General features: G+C 39.0%; 2 protein-coding genes across 2 annotated transcripts in view; one reads left to right on the top strand and one right to left on the bottom strand.

Moving 5' to 3' along the window:
- Positions 1-10,881, top strand: part of LOC121923010 (zinc finger protein 664-like) — a 49,008-nt gene extending 38,127 nt beyond the window's left edge. The window contains exon 5 of the transcript XR_006102271.1: positions 10,842-10,881. The gene's annotated coding sequence lies outside the window, so the exon portion shown is untranslated. The remainder of the gene's footprint in view (positions 1-10,841) is intronic.
- Positions 10,882-17,183: 6,302 nt separating this feature from the next.
- Positions 17,184-18,832, bottom strand: LOC121923019 (zinc finger protein 239-like). Its single transcript, XM_042453115.1, has one exon. It carries the CDS (start codon positions 18,798-18,800, stop codon positions 17,718-17,720), a length of 1,083 nt encoding a protein of 360 aa, XP_042309049.1. The 5' UTR covers positions 18,801-18,832; the 3' UTR covers positions 17,184-17,717.
- Positions 18,833-22,534: the final 3,702 nt, after the last annotated feature.

The raw sequence follows: 22,534 nt of genomic DNA, 5'->3' as shown, positions 1-22,534 counted from the left end.
GATTGGGCCATTTTCCTCTTGTATCACATACAAAACCATGAAAAGAGATATATTTTTATTTCCCATTTTTTTTTATAATTTCTTGTAATTCTTCATAATATTTTATTTTCTCTTGGGCTGCTTCCTCTAATGTTCCTTTTCTTCCTTCCCATCTTATTGTTATATCTACCACCATTGCCATTCCATCTTTTATGAATATATAGTCAGGTTTTCTAAGGGCTTCATCTTTATTTCTAAGGTGTGGTTCTTGATATATTGTCCATTTTAATTTTTTGTCTTCATTAGCCAGGAGCTTTCCAATTTTATTATGTCTCCAAATTCTGGCTTTTTTCAGTGCAGGGCATTGTCCTAAAATATGTGAAAGAGATTCTGATTTCGCCAAGCATTTTCTACATTTTTTATCATATCTTGCTTTACCTCTTGCTAAAAATTCTTTAGTCGGATATGTATTTGATCTTAACTTAATTGCTGATATATATTCCTTTTCCGACATATCTCTCTTTTCTTTTATCCAACTATTGCTAATTTTGTCATCAGTGAAAATTTTTACAGCTCCTCCTTGGCTTGCAAATAATGCCCATTTTTCTGTTTCTTGTCTCTTATGTGTTGCCTTTATTTTACTGGTTATTATCGTTTTACTGTTCTCTTTTTCATTTTGTTTTTGATCTTGTTCATTATTAATTTTCGGTATATAATCAACTGTTCCTCCTGCTTTTTTCCACCAATTTTTAAATTGATCTTCTATTTTTAAAGCTTTAGCTATAGTTTTTATTGTGACATCAGAAGAATTAGCGATTCTCAGTAACGTATTGCATCTTTGATGTGGGATGGATGTTTCTAATCTATTAATTCCAAGTCCTCCGTCTTTCGATCTTGTATAGATGAGATTAGAACAGGTATCATGAGATAGATGTAACCATGATTTAATAGCTGTTCGTATAAGATTGTCAATTTTTCTAAGTTTAATTTTCCCAGTTTCTGAATGTTCATTTAGATACATCAGTCTGGGAATTGTATAAGTTCTAAGAATTTCTATTTTTTGCATTGGCTTTAATGCTGCTTTTCCTATGTTTTGAAGCCATTTTTTCAATTCTGAAATCATATTATCTTGTTGTATTCCTTTCCAAGGACCCACTTTAATTCCCAAATATCTTGTTGTATCTTCTGGATTTATCATTTGTATAGGTACATGTGGGCGGGACTACCCCGCCCCTAGGCGCCGCCCCTGGGACTGGCTCCATGAATGCCACCAAAATTAGTTTTAAACACTCCAGAAGTCCAATATTCAAGCTCACAGTCTTTATTTATTATCCCTCGGTGGTTACACAATTACCCAGCCGACTTCCCAGTTACTTCACTGGTGATAGTAGCAGAAAATAAAGTCTCCAAAAATTGTTGTAGCACAGCCTAGTTGCTTCACTGGCTCAGTTAGGACTCCTTCCTTCCCTCCAGGGCGTCCTTGGCTCTAGGGCTCTTCTTTACAGGGTGTGTGAGCGGGAAGGACAATACTCCTCTACTGGGTTCCTTGCTCTTTCCCTTGTAGGACGTCTTGGCGGGGCTGCTCCTGTTTGGCGTCTTTCTCTTAGCTCCCACCACGGCTCCTCGCCTTCCTCCAGCCCCTCCCTTCTTCTCCATACCTTCAGGGTTCCCGGCCGTCTCTCTTTCCACTCTTCTCGGGAACAAGTGGGGTGAGTCCTCTACTGGCCCATCGCCCTTCCCTCCTATGAAGTCTCTTTCCTTTTCCAGCTGCTTCTGCCCCTTCCCACGCTCACCTCTTCTTTCCTCTCCACGCTTCCTCTCGTGTCCCGTCTTCCGCGTACTCTCCTCCCCCTTGCGCCTCTCCCTTGCTCTTTTAAACAACTCCAGGGCCTCCGCCCTCCTCTCGTGGTGCAAGCCAAACTCCTTTCTCTGTCCCACTGAGTTTTCCTTCTCCCCTCTCTCTTCTTCTGGGTCTCTGCCCTCCACTCGCCGCTCAACCCGACCACGCCTCCTTATCTTTAGGTACATCATTTATTTCCATGGTTTTATATTATTGATGTGAGGGTCTTTTGTTGGCTGCATTGCAAAAACCATGGTTTTGTTAGTTTGTATCTTGGTCCTGTGAGATGGCAGAAGGTCTCTATTCTTTATGTTTTTCTGTTATCAGTGCCCCCATATGAATAAAAATATTGTAAGCCATTGATTTAGTTTTTGTTTCCCTTTTCTTGTATGTTTGATATACTTCATTTAAGGAAGATTACATATGTTTTTGTTTTTTCCATCAAGTATATATGTTGCTGTGCTGGCTCTATCTTTTGTGGTATAGCTCCTGACATTGTTTATAAGTTATTTTTTAATTCTTCTTTTTTTGCTCCATTTAGTTTTCTGATGTTTTTTTCGATTTATTCGTTTTTTTTTATGTGTGTTTCTTTTCTTTTTTATATTAGTTCTAGGATATTATTGTGAATTTCAATACTTACTTTTTCCACTACCTTATTATTTCGTTTCTTTTTGAAGCCATCTTTTTTAGCTAGTTTTATATTTTGGTTTAGCATCTTATTTTCTAGATGAGTTTCTTAGTTTTTTGTTTTGTAATTTTCATTGTCAACAACTTCACTTTTATTAAATTTAATTTTCTTTTCTTTCGTGTGTTGATTTTTATTGTTTTCTAATTTTCCTTTTTTAAACTTTCTTTTTTTCAGCCGCTTCTTTAATACATCTTCTTTTCTTGCTATTTGTTTAGCTGTTTTTTGTATATAGTTCTTGTTCAATCAATTTATTTTATTTTTGTGGGCCTTCATATTTTTTAAGTAAAAGTAAGTTCTTCTACTTTTCAGTTTGTCAACAACTTAGTGTTTTCCTCTATTTCCTTTATTTTCTTTATTTTCTTTCTCTTCTTTCATTTGATTCTTGTGTTTATTCTGTATCGGAGTTTGATGTCTCGTATGTGTGGATAATCACTTTGAGTTTCAAATCCACTTTTATTCATTACATTGAATTTACACTGATTTACCTATTTTCTTGATATACTATCCTTTGCATTTTGGGATGTGTACTAAATCGAATGAACTCTTTCATCTTTTTCTTGACACATATTTATCCAATAATGTTGTTTTATACCATGGAACTCCTGACAGATGTTTCTGTAAAGCGTAGGTTTACCTACAGTTTCTTTACAGTATGGACATTCTGGTCTTATTGGGTAACCAGATGATTTTAATCTTCACTATTCGACTCATTTGATGAAGTACATCATCTGTTCTTTAACTTCCAGTGGTGTTGTATCAATTCGTTAGATCTTGCTGTTTCAATGCTATTTCAAATCTTCTTTATATCTGTATGTCAGGTATTTAATAATAGTCTCATTTATAATTGGGTCGGTCTGAAGCAATCGAAGACCTCCCTCATTTAGTTTTTTTGATATTTGTCAAATCGAAGTCGATCATTCCATTGTAGGGAGTGGGCACTCCGTTCGTTTTCTAACAAGAAAGTACGGGCAGTTTTCGGTGCATAAGAATTGCACACCATATCTATGATTTTAGTGGGTTGGTGCGATCTTTCACTTAGCCGAGTGATTAAAACTCGTTCCAGCGGGGCCACTAGGAGGGAAAGATACAATATTGGCACCAACCAGTAACTAAGAGAGTCATAGTTACTTCCCGCCGTTTACCCGCGCTTCATTGAATTTCTTCACTTTGACATTCAGAGCACTGGGAGAAATCACATCGCGTCAACACCCGCCCGCGGGCCTTCGCGATGCTTTTTTTTTAATTAAACAGTCGGATTCCACTGGTCCGCGCCAGTTCTAAGTCAGCTGCTAGGTGCCGGCCGAGGCGGACGCCGGCCCGACCCGTCCCCGCCGGGGAGGAGGGCCCGGCGACGTCCCGCCACAGCTGGGGCGATCCACAGGAAGGGCCCGCTCGCATCCAGAGTCGCCGCCGCCGCCTACTTGCGCGGGGCGGGGGGAGCAGGCGCCTCTTCCCAGCTGCGGCTCGCACCCAGGCCGCCTTCACGCCCCAGCCCGACCGGCCCAGAACTCAGAGCCAATCCTTATCCCAAAGTTACGGATCCAGCTTGCCGACTTCCTACCTACGTTCTTCTAACATGCCAGAGGCTGTTCACCTTGAGAAACTGCTGTGGAATATATATTTGATCTGTGAACCAAAAATCGGCCCACTCATACAAGATTTATATGAGATAAATCTACAAACTTTCTGCCGAGTAGTCTTGTCGATGGTATTAAAATGAATGCCAGGATAGCAAGAATTGCGCTTGAATTCACCTGCATTACTGACGTTTGGGATTTTGTGAAGAAGAAGAAAGATTGCCCACAAACACCCCAAAGCCTTGCATCCCATCTTGGGAGAAAGGTGGGATAAGCCCAGAGGCTTCCCATGGCTGAGTTGGGATTCAAATCATGGTCTTCGAGTTCTAGTCTAGTCTGATGATGATGTGGTTTTCTCAGTAAGGCAGCTTCCTGTAATTTAAAGCAAGATTAAACTAATATTTTATAACATAAAAAAAAAAGCCAGATGTATTTTATAGTGTGTTTTATTACACACACACACACACACACCAGGGCCTTGGTTATCCGTGGGGTTGGTCCAAGTTCCCCTGTGGATAAAACAAAATCCCTGGATGCTTAAGTCCCATTAAATATAATGACATAGCAAAACGGTACACCTTATAAAAATGGAAAATCAAGGCTTGATATTTGAAATTTCTTTGTTTAAAAAACATTTTCAAACCATGTAGCTTGAAGTGTAGAAAAAAATGGGTATAGAGGGGCAAACTGTAGATTCGCGCAGACGAGTACAGAAATATATCTTAAATAATATTTTAATTATTGGGTATAATGAAATTCAAAATGGTTATTATAATAATTGAAAACAAAAGAGAAATCACGACTACAATAATAATAAAAAAACTTTACATGAATTCCCCATACTATAATATATCCTCTTATATTCCATTCTTTACTCTTGATCAACTTTAATTCATATTCTTTTCAGCATATATTTTTCATAATGCCCCCCTTCCATCCCCCAAGTGCTCCCCATCACCGGAGCCCATATCTTCTTATTACTCTACCTTTCCCGAATGGTAGTCGTCCCTGGTGGTAAAACACCTCTTCTTTTCCTAAAACTTTTTTTGTACAATGTTTTCCATATGCTTAGAAATCATTCTCTTGATTATTCCTCTCTAAACGTAATTTCACTAGTTAACTATCATTAATTGCTATTTGCCATATCTCTATAACCAATCTTTGTATTGTTAAATCTCCTGGTTTTCCACTTTTTTGCTATCATTAATCTCGCCGCTGTAAAAATTTGTATTAGATCTCTATAACTTGGGTGCAGTTAGTTTATCATATAAAGTAATAAAGCTATCTTTGGACAAATTCTAAATCAATTTTTGTTATTTCTTTTATCTCTTCAAAACCATTTGCCAAAATTTCCTTAGTTTTACAACCTACCACATCTGCATATAGTGCCTATCTCTTGAACCCTCTCCAACATAACCTTGAAATAAATATTTATAGACTTAACCTTACAGGCGTTAAATACCATTTCCAAATTATTTTATAATTCTCCTTATTCATAAGAATAAAATTTTAAATGGCGTTGATCCAAATTTTCCCCCATTCGGGACGTTTATTTTTTGTGCTAAGTCTCCCCACGTTGTCCTAGATAATCTTTCTTTCTTTCATTATATTTAAATATAATTTATATTTCACTCTGTGACCTTTCAAGTTTCATTTGCCTCTATAACTATCTCTTTGCCTGATCAAATGTTCAAATTTTGTATATTCTTAATCTCTCCAATATTTTCTCATATTCTTTGTCCATTGTTCCAATTGGAATACAATTATACCAAGTTAATTTGATCCTTGTCAATTCTCCTTTTTTCCCTTTCTCCCTTCATAGTCTTCATCCATTCTTTTATCCTACTATTTTCTTGACCTTTTACCCAATTTCCCTACTTCTTCCTTAAATTTACTGGAATTTTTTTTAGCATTATAACTAGTGTTAAAGGTGAGATAGCTGGCATTAGTTTTTCTTAATTTTTCTCCCCAAATTTCTAATATATCTTTAAAAAGGGTTTTCTATTTCCTTCATTCTTTCATAGTAAATTTGTTAAAATATATATTTTCCAATTTTTCCTCTATTCCTGTTGTTCCCATCTCTACTGATTCTAATTCCCCTTTCTCTATGATTCAACTATAATAATCTTATTTGGTTTGCTTATAGTACAGTTTTAAATTGGGAGACCCAAACTCCTTCTTTTTGGGGTTTATACCAATATTCTTTTATTAATCCTTGCTTTTTATTCCCATTACAATAGTTATTCACTATACTTTGCCAATTTTTAATTTCAACTGATATTTGTATTGGCAGCATCCTAAACAAAAAAATTAATCTTAGGCAGAATTTTCATTTTTATTAATGCGATTCTACCGAACCATGAATTTTATATGTTTATATTCTTCTCATTTCCTTTTAATTTTATTCGTTAATTTTATAGTTCTGATCCTACTTTGTGTAGATTTTTGTAATTTTTATCCTACTAATTTAATTGTGTCTTTTACCTTTACAGTGCTTCCTCGGGTTACGAAAATTAATTCGTTCCGCGGCCGCTTTCGTAACCCGAAAAGCTTCGCAAGCCGAAAACCCATAGGCGCTAATGGGGAAAAAGCCGCGATTCCGTGTGAAATAGCGCCGAAAGCACCAAAAATTTTTTCGTAACCCGAAAAAACATTCGTAACCCGGAACAATTATTTCCTATGGGATTTTTTCGTATCCCGGAAATTTCGTAACCTGGGTTTTCGTATCCTGAGGTACCACTGTATCTATCTTTCCATCCTTTTACAAATCCTGTTTTCCATTTTTTGGATAATTGAACAACATTAGCTCCGATTTATTCCAATTGACTCTTAGTCTGTCATTTGTCCAAACTCTTTAAATGGTTTTCTACATTATTCATTTTTCCAAGGAGTCTCGTAATGTTGAATAGAGTGTCATCTGCAAATAAACTTATCTTATTCAATTTCTACCCAATTCCTTCCAGATTTTCATCCTCCCTAATACATTTGCCTAAGATTGCACATAAAACCAGGGAAAGAGGGCATCCTTGCCTTGTCCTCGAGAAATTGAAATTTGTTCTGTTATTCCATCATTTATTGTTGACTACTCGGATGTATTGTAAATAAACTGATCTATCAATCCCTAAACTTTTCTCCCATACCTAATTTCTTTAACGTTATTTTTAATGCTGGCCATTCACACAATCAAAGTTTAAAATATCTAATGCCATTATTCCGCTTCTGCTTTTCTTTTCTCTATTCTCTTTTATTTTATTTCAGTACTCCTTCCTATTAAATTTGACATTTGTTCTTCCGCACAAATCCACATTGATCATTTTGAATATATTATATATAAACTATTTTATTCTTTTTGCCATTATGGCTGTTAATATGTTTAGCATCCTGATTGTAAGGGATATAGGTCTATATGAACCTGGGTCAACAAGTTTTTATCTGGTGTTTGGATCAGATGATCATTGAGGAGTCCCAGTGTGGTGGGATCCTTTCTCCATGGAAAATTTTATGATAACACTTCTAATTTAGGTTTAAAACCTTTTTTAAAAGTTTTAATATTCTGGTCCAATCCATCCATTCCTGGTGATTTCCCTCCTTTTAATTACTTGATCACTTCTTCAATTTCTTTTTTCGAAACTGGTTGTGTCCATTATTTCTTTATCCTCTTTTCTATTTTGTTCTCCAATTTTTCTCTATATATGTTCTCAATTTTGTCAATTGAACTATCCCCTGCTGTATATAATCTTTGTAGTATTCTTCAAATATCCTTATCTTTTCTTTCATCAGCATACATTTTTCCCTGTTTTATCCTTTATAACCCCTATCAGATTTTTTCTTTCTTTTTTTTGTGTTAATCTTGCTAAATTTGAATTTTTGTTACTCTATTCAAAAAACTCCCTCCGTAAATATATCAATTTTTCTGGATCTGATCTATTTCTATCTTCTCTAATTCCTTTTTTCGCTTGCAATTTCATATATATATTTTTTATTTCTATTCTTTATATAATCCTTACAGTATTAATTTTTCAATTTTTCCGTTCCAGTTTAATTTTCTCTCTTCCTTTTGTCTCTACCTTGCATTTTCCTAATACAATTCCTTTGCCACTGCTTTCTTGTATCCCATAAATAAGCTTGTGAATCTCTTTATTATTAATATTCCCTAGATCTGCCATTCTTCCTTCTATTTTATCATATTTTCTTTTTTTTAATATGTAGTGTTATACTCCATTCTTTTTGCTTTCTATAATCTTTTTTTAATTATGAAATCCATGTTTACTATTCTGTGATCTGTACTTTTATTCCTTCTATTTCATATTTATACCCTTGACTCATATTTGTGATACAAAATGAGATCTATTCTAGAATAATTTTTTATGAACCGTGAATAGTAAGTATAGTTCTTTTCATCTCTTTAATCAATCTCCATACATCTTTTAATTCTTTCTTATTCATTATCTTGTTCAAGTGTCTTATTAGTTGTCCTTATTGTTGGATCTGATTTATCTTTAACCTTATCCATTACCTATTGAATCTCCTTGCCTATTGTATAATCTCCCTGCTATCTCCATTTCCTTAATATTTTTCATAAATCCCTTTTTTCATTTGGAGCTACACTTTACAACAAATATTTTTCTCCCCCCGTCGTTTCCTTGAACCATACAATCTTCCTTTTCATCTGACTTAACTTTTTAGTATATCAAAACCCAATTTCTTGTATTATATAAGGTTGCTACTCTTCTTGCTTTAGAAGTACATATGCTTTTTCATATGTGCAACCCAGTTCATCTTCAATTCCTGATCCTGATTTTGCTTGTGGTCATTTTTCCTGATAAAAAAATATCGCTTTTGTTTTTTTTCATTAATGATTCAATCTTTTCCTTTTAATTTAAACCCCAGTCTTTCCTTTTATGTTGTATCCTTATTTTTGTTATCCTGAGAAAATTATGAATAGCAAAAAGTTCAACGTTTGTCCTTGTTTTTCTATCCTTCTTGGCTCCTCAGTGAACCCTTGTGTCTCTTCTCCTTCTTCTTGTCCAATCAATTGTCACAGCTGCATCCTTGCTCCATGGAGAAATCTTGTGCTCTTTTCCTTTCGATTGAAATTTTCAAAATACGATAGCCCCAACTGTATCTTATTCCATTTTTTTTTTTTTTTTTTTTGGAACTGCAATTACAAGGCTTTAATGCTTTTCTAACTAATATTCTGGACATAAATCATTGTAAATTTCAATTGTGGTGGTTCATATTTTCAGTCCTCCTGGAGTTTCCTGATTTTCTTTCATTAACTGATCTTTTTGTTAAAAACTTGTTATTTTCATGATTACTCTCTTGGGTTCAAGCCCTTTTTTGTTTGATGCTCTGTGTAGTCGTTCCATTCCTCCTCTGCCAAGTCATCTGGTGACATGCTTTGTAGCCTTTAAGGATTTCTGTTTTTATGTCTGATGTTTTCTTTGGCACTAGGAGTGAATGGGATATTATTCCTTCTGTTACGATCCTGCAAGCCATAATTTTCTTTCCAGTGATCCAATCTGTTGAATGTTCAAGTTTATTTTTTGTTGATTTTTTTCTGTTGATTTGTATTAATTGGATTTTTTTTATCCACTTGTTTCATTTTTTTTGTAAGAGTTCTGAAAAGATTTGTTTTTTTCACCCATAATTGTCTTGTTTATGTTTTCTGTTAAAAGGCATTTTTTTGATTTAACTGTTCTAGTTTCAAGCCTTGTTTTGTTTTCATTTGAGCGTTTTTTTTTAACCCTATCTTTTTTCTTTTTGTTTTTGACTCTGTTCCTGACTTCTCTTTGTTTGGTAGCTCCATTTTTCCCCACCTCCTTCCATAGCCGTTGTTTTCTTCATTTCTTTATTAAATTCCAAGCTTTCTTGGAATTATTTTTGCAACGATCTAACCTTTTCGAGGGTGTCGTTTTATGACTCTCTCCCCCAGTTTATCACTGTTTGTTGGTTTTATTTTCTTTTGGCTTTTGACATCTACCAGCAATCCAATGTCGCTCGGCTGACAAACTCTGCCGCAATGCCTGTATGTAAGATTGCTGTTTTTTTTTCTCTTCCTTCCTTTAATACTTTAATTAAACTTATCCATTTCTGCTCTCTTCCTTTCCAATTATTTTATTTGTTTTTTTTTCAGTTACTAAGTGTTTTTTTCTTAGGAGAAGATTTTTTTAGCGTTTTAGGTTTGCTTTTCAGGCGGTCGTCTTAGCTGCTCACACCTTCGCTCCTGGCTCCTCTTCAGAATAAATCATTTTAAGATGTATAAATTCATCCTCCTCAGGCTTTATACTATTTCCACATCGGCTTGAATTCTGGTTGTAATTGGTTTGGAAGATTATATTGATGATGTATTAGAGAGATAGTTATATAGAGAGTGTGGATGTGCTTTGTGTTGCTGTGTTTTTCAATCATATTACGTGTTGTTTAGATATGCAGGGGAAATCTGTTTTCCCAGGGCCAACCAAAATGCTGGACAATGGACTTTAATTGAATCCCTCCTATTAAGACAATTCTCAGGAAAACTTAGCAATTTATTTCATATAGATTGATAGCGTAGAGTTTTAATACACTATTGTAAAAATGTATTCATTGTTTACTTCAGTCTCGACAAGGAAGTCGCTACTTTGTCTTCTATGATTTTCTTACCTGCAATAAAAGCTGTTCTTTTAAGGAAGCTGTCTTTTATGTCTGAAAGGGATCTGTAACTCGGGACAGAAATGGAATGAAACACTTTCCGTTCCTTTGTTCTTTCTCACAGGTGAAGTTGTGAAAGTTGAAATTGAAGACAGCAAATGACTGTGGAGCTTCCTTCTCAGGGTTTTTCTTTGCGGTGGAATGTGCGCTCTGGATGTCGGTTCAGATCAGGTAAAAGGGCAGAACAAACAGGGATCAAAGGTTAGTCCAACTACAAATCTTCTTGGTTCTCAGAATCTTCTCTTTGCTCAGTCAAAGTTTCTATACAGACACAACTACGCTAAAAGTTGCTCACCATGGCTCTCTTCTTCATCTGGAGAGAAGTGACCAGTGGGTTCTGTCTGGTCCAGGCTATTCAACATCTTTATCAGTGCTTGGGTGAAGAATAGAGGGCATACTTGGCAAATTTGCAGATGCACCAAATTAGAAGAGTAGTGGATCAAAATTCAAAATGACCTCAATAGATAGAAAGCTGGGCCAAAACTAATATTTCATCACAGTGAAATGTAAGTTACTGCACTTTGGGTTGAAAGATGAATGCATGATATAGACGGGGGACACTGCCTTAGGGAGACTTATACTTTGAAAGGGATCTTGAATCCTAGTTGACCACAGTTGAAAATGTATCAACAGTGCGATGGGGCGCTTAAAAAGGCCAATGTGATTTCAGTTTGCGTTCAATAGAATTATAGTGTCCAGATCATGGAAGTATAGTGCCACTCTATTTTTGCTTTGGTCAGGCCCCATCTTGGAATATTGTGTCCAGTTTCGGGCACCACAATTCAAAAAGGCCATTGAGAAACGAGCGTGTCCAAGGGGGCAACTAAATGTCTGGAAACCATGCCCTACGAGGAACGACTTAGGGAGTTGGGGATGTTTTAGCCTGAGAAGAGAAGTTTAAGAGTGATATGGTAGCCTTGTTTAAATATTTGGAAGGGATGTCATATTTAGGAGGGAACAAGCTTGTTTTCTGCTGCTCCAGAGAACAGAACACAGAATAAGGAAGCAAGCTCCAGGAAAGCGATTCCAGCTCAACATTAGGAGGAACTTCCTGAAGTAAGAGCTGTTTCAACAGTGGACACACTCCATTGGAGTGTAGTGAAATCTTCCTTCCTGAGGTCTTTAAGCAAAGCTGGATGGCCATCTGTCTGTAGTATGTTTTTGAGATTTTCCTGCATGGCAGAATGGTTGGACTGGATGGCCCTTGTGTGTCTCTTCAACTCTATGATTCTTCACAACACACAAGCTTCTTTTCTGTCATCTGTGGGCAAATCTTGGGGAAATGGGGAAAAACTGGGGAGGGGTATTGAAAAAACAAAGAAAATCAATTATGGAATATTTTTATTCTACATGATTCAGGAAAAACACGAACAAACTTTTTTCCCCTAGTACTTTCCAACCCTTCACATCTTAGTCTGCATCAATCATTTGGGACTTATGGCAACCTTATTCGGAGAGGGTTTTGAATTTGCCATCCTCTGAGGCTGAGAGAATGTGATTTGCCCAAATTTTTCTTGGAAGATTTGTTCAGAGTGGGTTTGCCTTACCTTCCCTTGAGGCTGAAGAGTGTCACTAGCCCAGTGGGTGTTTTTTTATGCCCAAGGAAGAATCGAACCAGGTCCTCCTCACCGCTGCCTCTGTCTGGGGTTCTTTCAATGCATTTAGTCTCATTAGGTCTCCAAAATCTCTCTGACCCAGGCCCAGTGTATTCAACACCTTTCTCAATGATTGGATGAAGGAATAGAAGCATGCTTATCACCTTAGTGGGTACTAATTGCTTCCAATGCAAGTTTAAGAATGCCACCTCATGGTCTTTTAAAAGATCATCAGGAGGAAGAGAGAACAATGCCAGTAGCTGTCTACACATGTGTTCACCTGGAACCTTGCACAAGTCAATACCTCGAAGGTAGGAATTTGGTGCCAAGCATTGATCAGAGATGGCTGGGTGTCTTTTTGTGACCTCAGAGGAGGGATTAATGCCAGCGCATCAGTGAGGACATAACCAAGTGGGATGTGTGTGCAGACAGGGGCCTGGCATCGCTCCGGGTGTCTGGATTCCTGCAAAGTCTGGAGCAGAAGCTGCATATTGTAAATACCAGTTTAGGAGAGAGAGGTGGATTGCTAGGCTAGAAAGTTTCAATCAATGTTGGGGATGTTAAGTTAAGGAGGTGGTGACTTGTAGTGGCAAAGGTTATAGGTGTAAGATTATAAGGCTAACAAAAGACGTCGAATTTGTATGTCCCCTGAAATATTCTTGTTGGGAAATACGGATAAGAAACTGAGAGGAAATATGGATTGCTCTCTCTGTTACATGACAACAGCAGCAAAGATAGTCCAGAGATTCTTCATTCTCTGACGATGCCAGCCACAGATGCTGGCAAACATCAGGGATTAACTTTTCTAGAACATGGCCACATAGCCTGAGAAACCCACAAAAAACTATGGATGCCGGCTGAAAGTCTTTGATAGCAGCAAGAATATTGTTGTCAAATGGGTGAAGCACCGACAGGAAATAATGGGTTGCTAAGGTTGGTGAGGGTCATCTACACTGTAGAAACTGTGCATTTTGACACCACTCTAAGGTGTTAGCTCCATCCAACGAAATCTTGGGAACTGTAGTTTTGCAAGGTCTTCAGTGTTCTCTGCCGAGCGCTGGCACCTCAACAAAACTACAAATCCCAGGATTCTGTAGAATGGAGCCATGGCAGCTAGTTTTTCTGAGTGCTGATGCAGCCCAAGATAAGGCAGAGCTTCAGTATTTGTTTATCACACTATGCCTCTTAAAGAGCTACTATTCCAGTTGACTCCTCTAGCAGCCTCCTGTTGCATGCTGGATTGGTAGTTTTAAGGAGCTGAACTTCTCTGCCTGCGAATTCTAACTACCCTCATTAAAACTGCCAATCCCAGCATGCAACAGAGGCTGCTAGAGAGTCACACTGGATTAGCTCTTTAAGAGCATAGTGTGATAACATCATTGTGATAAAGGTTATACTCACCATAATGTAATCTGCTTGTGTGCGTGTTTGGTTTCCCTTCGGTATTCCCAGGTCCATCAGGGCTAGCCTGAAGAAAGAGGCTGTCATCTTTTCGGCCTTTGTATGGGAGAGAACAGGCTGGCCAGCTTCACCAGGTCTGAAGAAGAGGCCCTCCCCCGGTCCATCTGCCTTGGTCCAGCCTCCGAGGGAGAGAAGAATGCTGGCCTTATCCCCTCTCCCCACATTTCCTTCTCCTTTTGTGTCGCATCTTTTTAGATTGTAAGCTGCGGGCAGGGAACCGTTTATTATCTCCTCTGTTGTAACTGCTGGATTTCCCAGTGATTGGGCGTATATAAATAAGCCTATTATTATTATTTTATTATTTTAAAAATTATATACTGGAAATGTCATCCAGCTGTTCTCACAAATCTTAGAATCATTGAGTTTGAAGAGACCTACAAAGGCCACCCCCTCCCAAATCTGCATGCAGGGAGACATCATCAAATCCCTCCCCTGTGACAAAAACAATCAGCCTCTGTTTAAAAACTCCCAAGAACAAGAGTCCACCCTTCCAAGGGAGCATCTTCCACTCTCAAACAGCTTTCTTACCACCAGGAAGTTCTTCTTCAATGTAACTTGAACTCTCAACATGACATCCCTTCAAATATTTAATCAGGGCTATTGTATCTCCCCTTGACCTTCTCTGTTAAACATGCCCAGATCCCTATGCCACTCCTCAGAGGGCTTCATTGTTTCCAGACCTTCCACCATTTTGGTTGCCTTCCTCTGGACACATTCCAGATTGTTCACATGCATCCTTCTTGAATTTTAGCCAGTACTGGACACAATATTCCACATGAGGTCTGACCAAAGCAGAATAGAGTGGCAATATGACTTCTCTTGATCTAAACCAGTGATATGATAGTCCAGTTTAAATATTTAAAGGGATGTCATAGATTGAGGATGGAGCAAACTTGTTTTCTGCTGCTCCAGAGACTAGGACCCAGAGCAGTGGATGCAAGCTGCAGGAAAAGATTCCAACTCAACATTTGGAGGAACTTCCGGACAGTAAGGACTTTTCGACAGTGGAACACACTCCTTCCTCAGCGAGTAGTGGAGGTGTTTAAGCAGAGTCTGGATGGCCATCTGTTGGGGATGCTTTGATTGAGAGTTCCTGCACGGCAGAATGGGGTTGGACTGGATGGCCCTTGGGGTCTCTTCCAACTCTATGATTCATCTTTAGGTTATGCTTAAAAACCTGCAAACTGGAACGGCACAAAAGTAGTTGGAGTCTTTTGCCATTTTAACCTTGTTACAGCATTTGAGATGTTCCTAACCTGTTTGATTAAGACGTTATCTCTAGAAAACTCTAGGTCTTCCAGTGCAACTCTGCCAGATGTTGATTATAGAGTCATGCTGGAGGTCCTAGAGATTCCTAGAGGAAACACTTCTCTTAGACATGTGTAGGTCCTCCAGCATGATTCTATGGTCAGCGCCCACCTGATGTCGACCACAGAGTTTCACAGGAGTACCTAGAGGCCCCACTGTAATTGTTTTACCGTTTTCAATTCTAAATTTGTTTCCTTGGCGTTTAAGTCCCTTTGACTTTTACATCACCCTCAGCTCCCTTGAGACGATAAAGGGCAGGATATCAATATATATATGAATGTATTTATTATTTTTCAACAGACAAAGAATAAAGACTTGAAAACTATACGCTTCCCTTCCCTACCAATAAAAGATACTACATATTATGGCAGGGGGGTTGGACTGGATGGCCCTTGTGGTCCCTTCCAACTCTGATTCTATAGAGGGAATGCTTTGCGTGGGCAGCTTTGTGAAGACAAGGGGCCTGCATTAGAGGAGAATGACCATACTCCTCTTCAGAAATGTATTTGCCCACAAACACCATTTAGAAGCAGGAGGACATGTTTTTTGACGATCTATGAGAGGCCTGCTTTTAACAACAGGAAGGGACAAGAAATCACTCTCTGTTCACTTTTAATTTTAAAAGGCCTTTCCTGGCATTAAAATGTGGCAAATGTCCCTCCTGGAGTGTATTCGGGGATGTTTTTGGGGGGAAATATTCAAAAGAATCTTTTATCCCTGGGGGCCCTAAATGGTTCTGAGGGTCACATGTGGCCCAAGGCCCAGAATCCAGGCAATAGGGAGTCCATCCCCTTTAAAGGAAACAGGAACTACCCGCAATCAACCCCCTTCATTTGTGTACAAAGCACTTCAATGAGAGATTATGGCAATGAAATATATGGCACCAGGGTTACACAAATCCTGCAATCTATTTTGTTGGGACCTTGTTGATGATACACTTTCCCATAGTGCTACTTAAAGAGATCCTCCCTGGATGAGTACCCAGGGGGAAAAAACAACTACTGGTTCCCCATATCAGAGGATCTGAGGCACAATACGAGTTGCTCAATCCCATTTTCTCATCGGTAATTATCACTTGGGTTTATGAAGTTTCCATGAGTGGGATTTTAAATGGATCATTTTAAAAAGTGGAAGAGGGAGAAATCAGCAAAAAAGAATACAAAATACAGTATGACCCCTGGATTAATGGGACTAGTATCTATGTTTTCACTTACCAAAAACATAAGTCTCTCTAGGCATCTGAAGGTCCTCCAGGTGAAGTGAAAATTGTGGATAACAGCAAATCCTACGTTATGGAAGTTGACACTAGAGTGATGCTGGAGAACCTCCAGATGCCTAGAGAGAATACCTCTCTATGCATCTGCAGGACATCCAGAGCAACTCTGTGGTCAACATCCAAAGAAATGTAGGGTTTGCTATTATTCTTGACCTTAACTATCTGTGAAGTCTGGAAACGTATCCCTCCTGGATGTGAGGGTTGTCCTGTGGTAGCCAATATTTGTAAGAGAAAAGTAAAAAGTTGGAATGAACTTAGGGTTTTGCATGAGAGGGATGGCTATGAACAGATCAAGAGGCGCACGTGGAGGGGGGGGAGTGATATACCTGGACCAATGGACCTACATTCATAAGCCACAAAGAGAAAGGAAAAACTGGTCAACACCTACTTTGCTTCCGTCTTCTGAAAGGAAGACAGAGCCAAACTTGATGAAGACAGAAGAAATTATGCCTGGGAGGAATACAGACAACCTGATAAAATGTGGGTTAGATAGATGATGCTACTGTCAGGTTGATGGTCTGAACCCAAAGAGTGCTCACCAATGGTTCCTTATCATCCTGAAGAGAAGTGACAGATGAGAGGGGGGTCTGCCCACGGTCTAAATTTTGTTCAACTTCTTAAATGAAGGAAATACAGGATTGCGCATGGAGTCTGCATATGACTAGGAAGGGGCAGCAAACACTTCAGGGGACAGGATTCAAGATGACCTTAACTATTAGGAAAAAGCACATATTCCATTACATATTTTTTTCTGACCTAACAAAAATCCACTACAAACAGAAAAGGTTTAATCCCAGCAACATCTACAGGAAAAAACAAACACACACCCAGAGAATATCTGCCAGGGCTCAGTTATGCTCCTAAATACAAGCCATTTTTGTTGACCAGGCAGACATCGGGTTATGAGGCATTTGACACTTAATATTTTGAGAAGAAAAATACATTAGTATTCTTTTTTAAATTGAAATGTGTCGTTTAAATGTCTTCTGTTGGTGTAATCCTGCAGAGTCCATAACAAACACGAAGAACTCGTAAGGAAAATGAAAGATGTCATACTGCCAGCAAGCATAAGAAAAGGGGTTTCTCCAAAAGCAGAAAATGCAAACTGAAGCTAAGCAGTTTTTGCTTCTAACCAAATTCTACCAACACTCAGTATTTTCTCACAATGGAGATCTCATAATGTGGAATACATTTTGTCATCAGACTGAAGCTCTTTTCCACATTTGGAATATTATTATATTACAATATTTTCCATATGTTAGTATAGTATCTGTGTATAATTTTTTTAAAAAAAGTTTAATCAGTATTCTTCCATAACTGAAGCACCTCCTTCCATATGTTTAAAAGGTTTCTCCCATGTGGGAGTTTGTTGATGTTTAGTACATGCTCCACTATCACTGAAACATTGTCCACATTCAGCCCGTTTACATGCTTTCTCTCCTGTGTGGGTTTTCTGATGCGAATGAAGATGCCCACGCTGACCAAAGCTCTTGCCACACTCCATGCACTTATATGGCTTCTCCCCCGTGTGGGTTCTCTGATGCGCATACACATGACCACGCTGACTGAAGCACTTTCCACACTCCATGCATTTATATGGTTTCACACCTGTGTGGGTTCTTTCATGTGAATGTAAATGCCCACTCTGGCTGAAGCTCTTCCCACATTCCAGGCATTTGTAGGGTTTCTCCTTGGTGTGAGTTCTCTGGTGAGAATACAGATGGCCACGTTGACTGAAGCTCTTCCCACAATCGGTGCATTTGTAAGGCTTCTCCTTGGTATGAATCCTCTGGTGAGAGTATAGATGTCCACGCTGACTGAAACCTTTTCCACATTCTGTGCATTTATAAGGCCTCTCCCTTGTGTGAATTCTCTGGTGCGAATGAAGATGGCCATGCTGACTGAAGCTCTTCCCGCACTCCAAGCACTGGTAGGGTTTCTCCTTTGTGTGGGTATTTTGATGTTTCGTGCAAGCTCCGCTGTCACTGAAGCTTTTCCCACAGTCCATGCATTTGTAGGTTTTCTCCCCAGTGTGGGTCCTTTGATGGGAATGTAGGTGTCCATGCTGACTGAAGCACTTTCCACACTCCATGCACGTATATGGCTTTTCCCCTGTGTGGACTCGGAAGTGTATGTTTAAGTGTGATTCGTATTTGAATATTTTTCCACAGGCAGGACACTTTACCTGACTTGCCTCGGAGGCCAGGGGCTCCCCAATCTCAGCGCCCAGAGAAGCAGAGGGCTTCTTCTTTCCGTTCTTTGACTGGTTCCCCTTTGGTTTGGCTGGTTCCCTTTGATTTTCAAACTCCTGTTTTTCCACGGCTTGTTTGGCTCCTTCCCACGATGCCATGGGAGGCTCCCGATAATTCTCATTTTGCTGCATGTTACCTGCTAGAGAAAAGAAGGAAAAGAAGGAAAACTATGAGATGAAGTTCAGAGAAAGACTCTTCAGCCAAGCACAGTTAAGCACTTTCTCTCCCAAGATTCTCCCATTTCTTTTAATACACCATGCGGAAATCCTTCCTATGAGGAATGACTTTGGGAGATGGGGATATTACTTTTAACACTACAGTATATTCAACACTTTTAACACAATTTTTTCTTATTAATTTGTGATCCAGCCACTTTTTTGTGACTGTCACTTTAACTCCAAAACATGTTTTGAATTGTTAATAGCGTGGTAAGCATTCAGGTTCCAGATGAATCTTTTTTAGACAACAAAATAAAACTTTATTTACTGGTAAACAACAGTTTTAAAAATGTTGTATGTATTGCGCTGTTCCATACACTTGTTATTGTTATGGTTTCTTTTACAAACACACTCTCTAGAGAAAATGGGTTACTTTCATTTAAAACTCACACAATCTTTACATTACATTCCCTTCTCAAACTTATCTCCATCCTAGCCAACCAGGCTAACTAAATCCTACAGGATATTATCCCACTCCAGCAACTCCCTCTCTCAGAGGTCTGGGCATGTAAACATAGGGAGCCCCTCACTTTTGGACTCTACCCCGAACCATCCCTGTCTCACACTGGGACACTCACAACAACTGTCCATCTCTGGACTTAGTGAAACCCTATCTGGATTTAACTCAAACCCTATATGACTTTCAACTGTCAGCAACTGACTACTTATCCTCTAACAAGCCAACATTCTATTGGCTGCTGCCAGCCTGACCCAAATCTGCCTGTTCATCACACACCTCCAAGGAATAACCGGGGCAGCGTACAACATTAAACAAGGAAGGCGTGTGTTCCACTGTCTAACAGCTCTCACTTTCAGGATGTTCTTCCTAATGCTGAGGTGGAATCTCCTTTCCTGGAGCTTGCATCCATTGCTCTGGGTCCTAGTCTCTGGAGCAGGAGAAAACAAGCTTGCTCCCACCTTAATATTTAAACAGGGCTATCATATCACCTCTTGACCTCCTCTTCTCTAGGCTAAACATCCCCAGCTCCCTAAGTCGTTCCTCATAAGGCTTCATGGTTTCCAAACCCTCCTTTGGACATGCTCCAGTTTCTCAACACCCTTTTTGAATTGTGTTGCCCAAAACTGGACACAATATTATTCCAGGTGAGGTCTGATCAAAGCAGAAAAGAGTAACACTATTACTTCCCTTGATCTAGACATTACCCTTCAATTGATGCAGCCTAAAATTGCACTGGCTTTTTTAGCAAGTTATAAAAAAAGCAACTCCACCTAAACATAAGGAAGAACTTTCTGACTGTAAGAGCTGTCTGACAGTGGAATGGACGGCCTGGAAGAGTGCTGGGGTCTCCTTCTTTGGAGGTCTTTATAGAGAGATCAGGTGGGCATTTTTCAGGAGTGCTGAAGTTGTGTATTCATGCATGGCAGGAGGCTGGACTAGATGAGCATTGGGGGACCCTTCTAACTCTAGGATTCTGCTATGTGCTCTGCAAGCTTGGCATCTAACTTTCATGCTGTAATCCTGACAATTATTAACTGTTGTTCTTGTTGTTGAATTTATCGATATTTAATTTATTGAGCTTTTCTTCCAAAGTGGGAATCTGGACAACTAGCAAATACAAGCAGCTACAAGACTGTTGGTGTTGTTAAATGCCGTCAAGCCAACACCCACTTATTGCAACCCTGTGAATGAGAGTCCACATTCACATGAGAAAGCTAAAATAGAGTCGGCCTTCCACATCTGCAGCTTTGACTTTTGCAAATTTGATTATTCGCAGTTTTGATTAAAAGGTTGTTTAGCAATCTCTAGAATCATGAATGTAGAGGAAATATAACATAATCTCACTACAATATGATAAGGAAAAGAAGTTGATCAAATTATAACATGGATATAAGTATATGGATTCAAGAGAGGAAGAGAGAGTTATAAGTCAGAATGAACTAACCGGTACTGGACTCTGTTGTCTTATTTGTTTTGATGTGCTTTGCATTTGTTTTGAGGTGTTTTGTATATGTGTATGTATTAACGTGTTAAATGTTCATATTATAAAAAAAAGTTGTCTAGGAATCTCTAGATCCTCCAGCTCAACTCTGCCAGAAGTTGACCATAGAGTTGTGCTGGAAAACCTAGAATGTCCTAGAGAAAATACTTCTCTAGGCATCTGGAGGTCCTCCAGCATGATTCTTTGATCAACGTCTGGCAGACATTGACCACAGAGTTGCACTGGAGGACCCAAAGAATCCTAGAGCTGTGTTCTCTCAGGTAAAGAATAGTGGTTTGTTATTTGAGATTTTCCCACATTCGTATACAAAAAGTTAGCATTGAAATGCAACTTTCAATAGCATTAAACTACTAGCTGAGAGTGCCCTCATGAGGCTGGAGTGTTATACATGCATACATGTACATGTTTTCAAGTTGCCTGTCGACTTACGGCAACCCATAAATTTCATAGGTTGTTCTTAGGCAAGGGCATGGTTTTCCCAGTTGCTTCACTCTCAGCCAGTTTATCGCATATCTGTTCTGGTTTATAAATAAAGTTTAATAATAAATAATAATGGTTCCAACCCTGTACCAACCACACTCCAAAAGTCCTTCCATCATTCCTATGGTCATATGGTCAACCATCCACCCTGGCCTTAGGCACGTCCTTCCTTCTGCCTTTGCCTCTCCCATAAGGAAAACAATTTAGCATTTCTATGGCTATTCATACAGTCTGCTTATGAAGGTCCTTCACTCCATGCATTGGGTGGAAATAGACCTAAATCTACAAAAACAGATGCACCAACTTCTTTCACTCACCTAGTCTCAAAGGTGCTACAAGATTCCTTTGCACAATGTGGAGGGATTGAGAAAAGGCCTTTTAGAACAACAACAACAACAACAACAACAACCCAATGCCTCCCTTAGGCATGTAAAGGGATCTTGTGGCACCTTTGAGACCAGGCTAAACATGCCCAGCTCCCTAAGTCGTTCCTCATAAGGCATGGTTTCCAGACCCTTCACCGTTTTAGTCACCATCCTTTGGACACGCTCCAGTTTCTCAAAAAGGACAAAAAGGAGCGTGTCCAAAGGAGGGCAACTAAAATGGTGAAGGGTCTGGAAACCATGCCCTATGATGAAAGACTTAGGGAGCTGGAACAGAGATGATTAAGAGGCGATATGATAGCCCTATTTAAGTATTTGAAGGGACACATTGAGGACAGAGCAAGCTTGTTTTCTGCTGCTCCAGAAATTAGAACATGGAACAAGGGATGCAAGCTACAGGAAAAGAGATTCCACCTTAGCATTAGGAAGTACATCTTGATAGTAAGGGCTGTCTGAGAGTGGAAGACATTCCCTCAGAGATTTTGGTGGAGTCTCCTTCTTTGGAGGTCTTTAAACAGAGGCTGGATGGCCATCTGTCAATGGAGATGCTTTGATTGAGATTTCCTGCATGGCAGAATGGGGCTGGACTGGATGGCCCTCAAGGTCTCTTCCAACTCTATGATTCTATGATTCTAAGAAGTTGTAGCATGAGCTTTCATAGCCTAGGGCGCATCTGCACTTCAGAATTAATGCAGTTTGATGCTACTTTTAACTACTGTGATTCAGTAAAACAGTACTGACCACTTCCCTTAGCCTTCACTTGGCAACAGGTTTGGAAAAAACAAAATACAAAACAAAACAAAACAAAAACACCACCATTTTT

Source organism: Sceloporus undulatus, chromosome 2 (genome assembly GCF_019175285.1).
Source record: "Sceloporus undulatus isolate JIND9_A2432 ecotype Alabama chromosome 2, SceUnd_v1.1, whole genome shotgun sequence".
Taxonomy (NCBI): Eukaryota; Metazoa; Chordata; class Lepidosauria; order Squamata; family Phrynosomatidae; genus Sceloporus; species Sceloporus undulatus.
Note: the sequence above shows the minus strand (reverse complement) of the source record. Positions and strands in the feature narration are given on the sequence as shown.

Coding starts and splice junctions, on each gene's coding strand:
- LOC121923019 (XM_042453115.1), bottom strand. CDS start 18,800: ATGCAGCAAAATGAGAATTATCGGGAGCCTCCCATGGCATCGTGGGAA.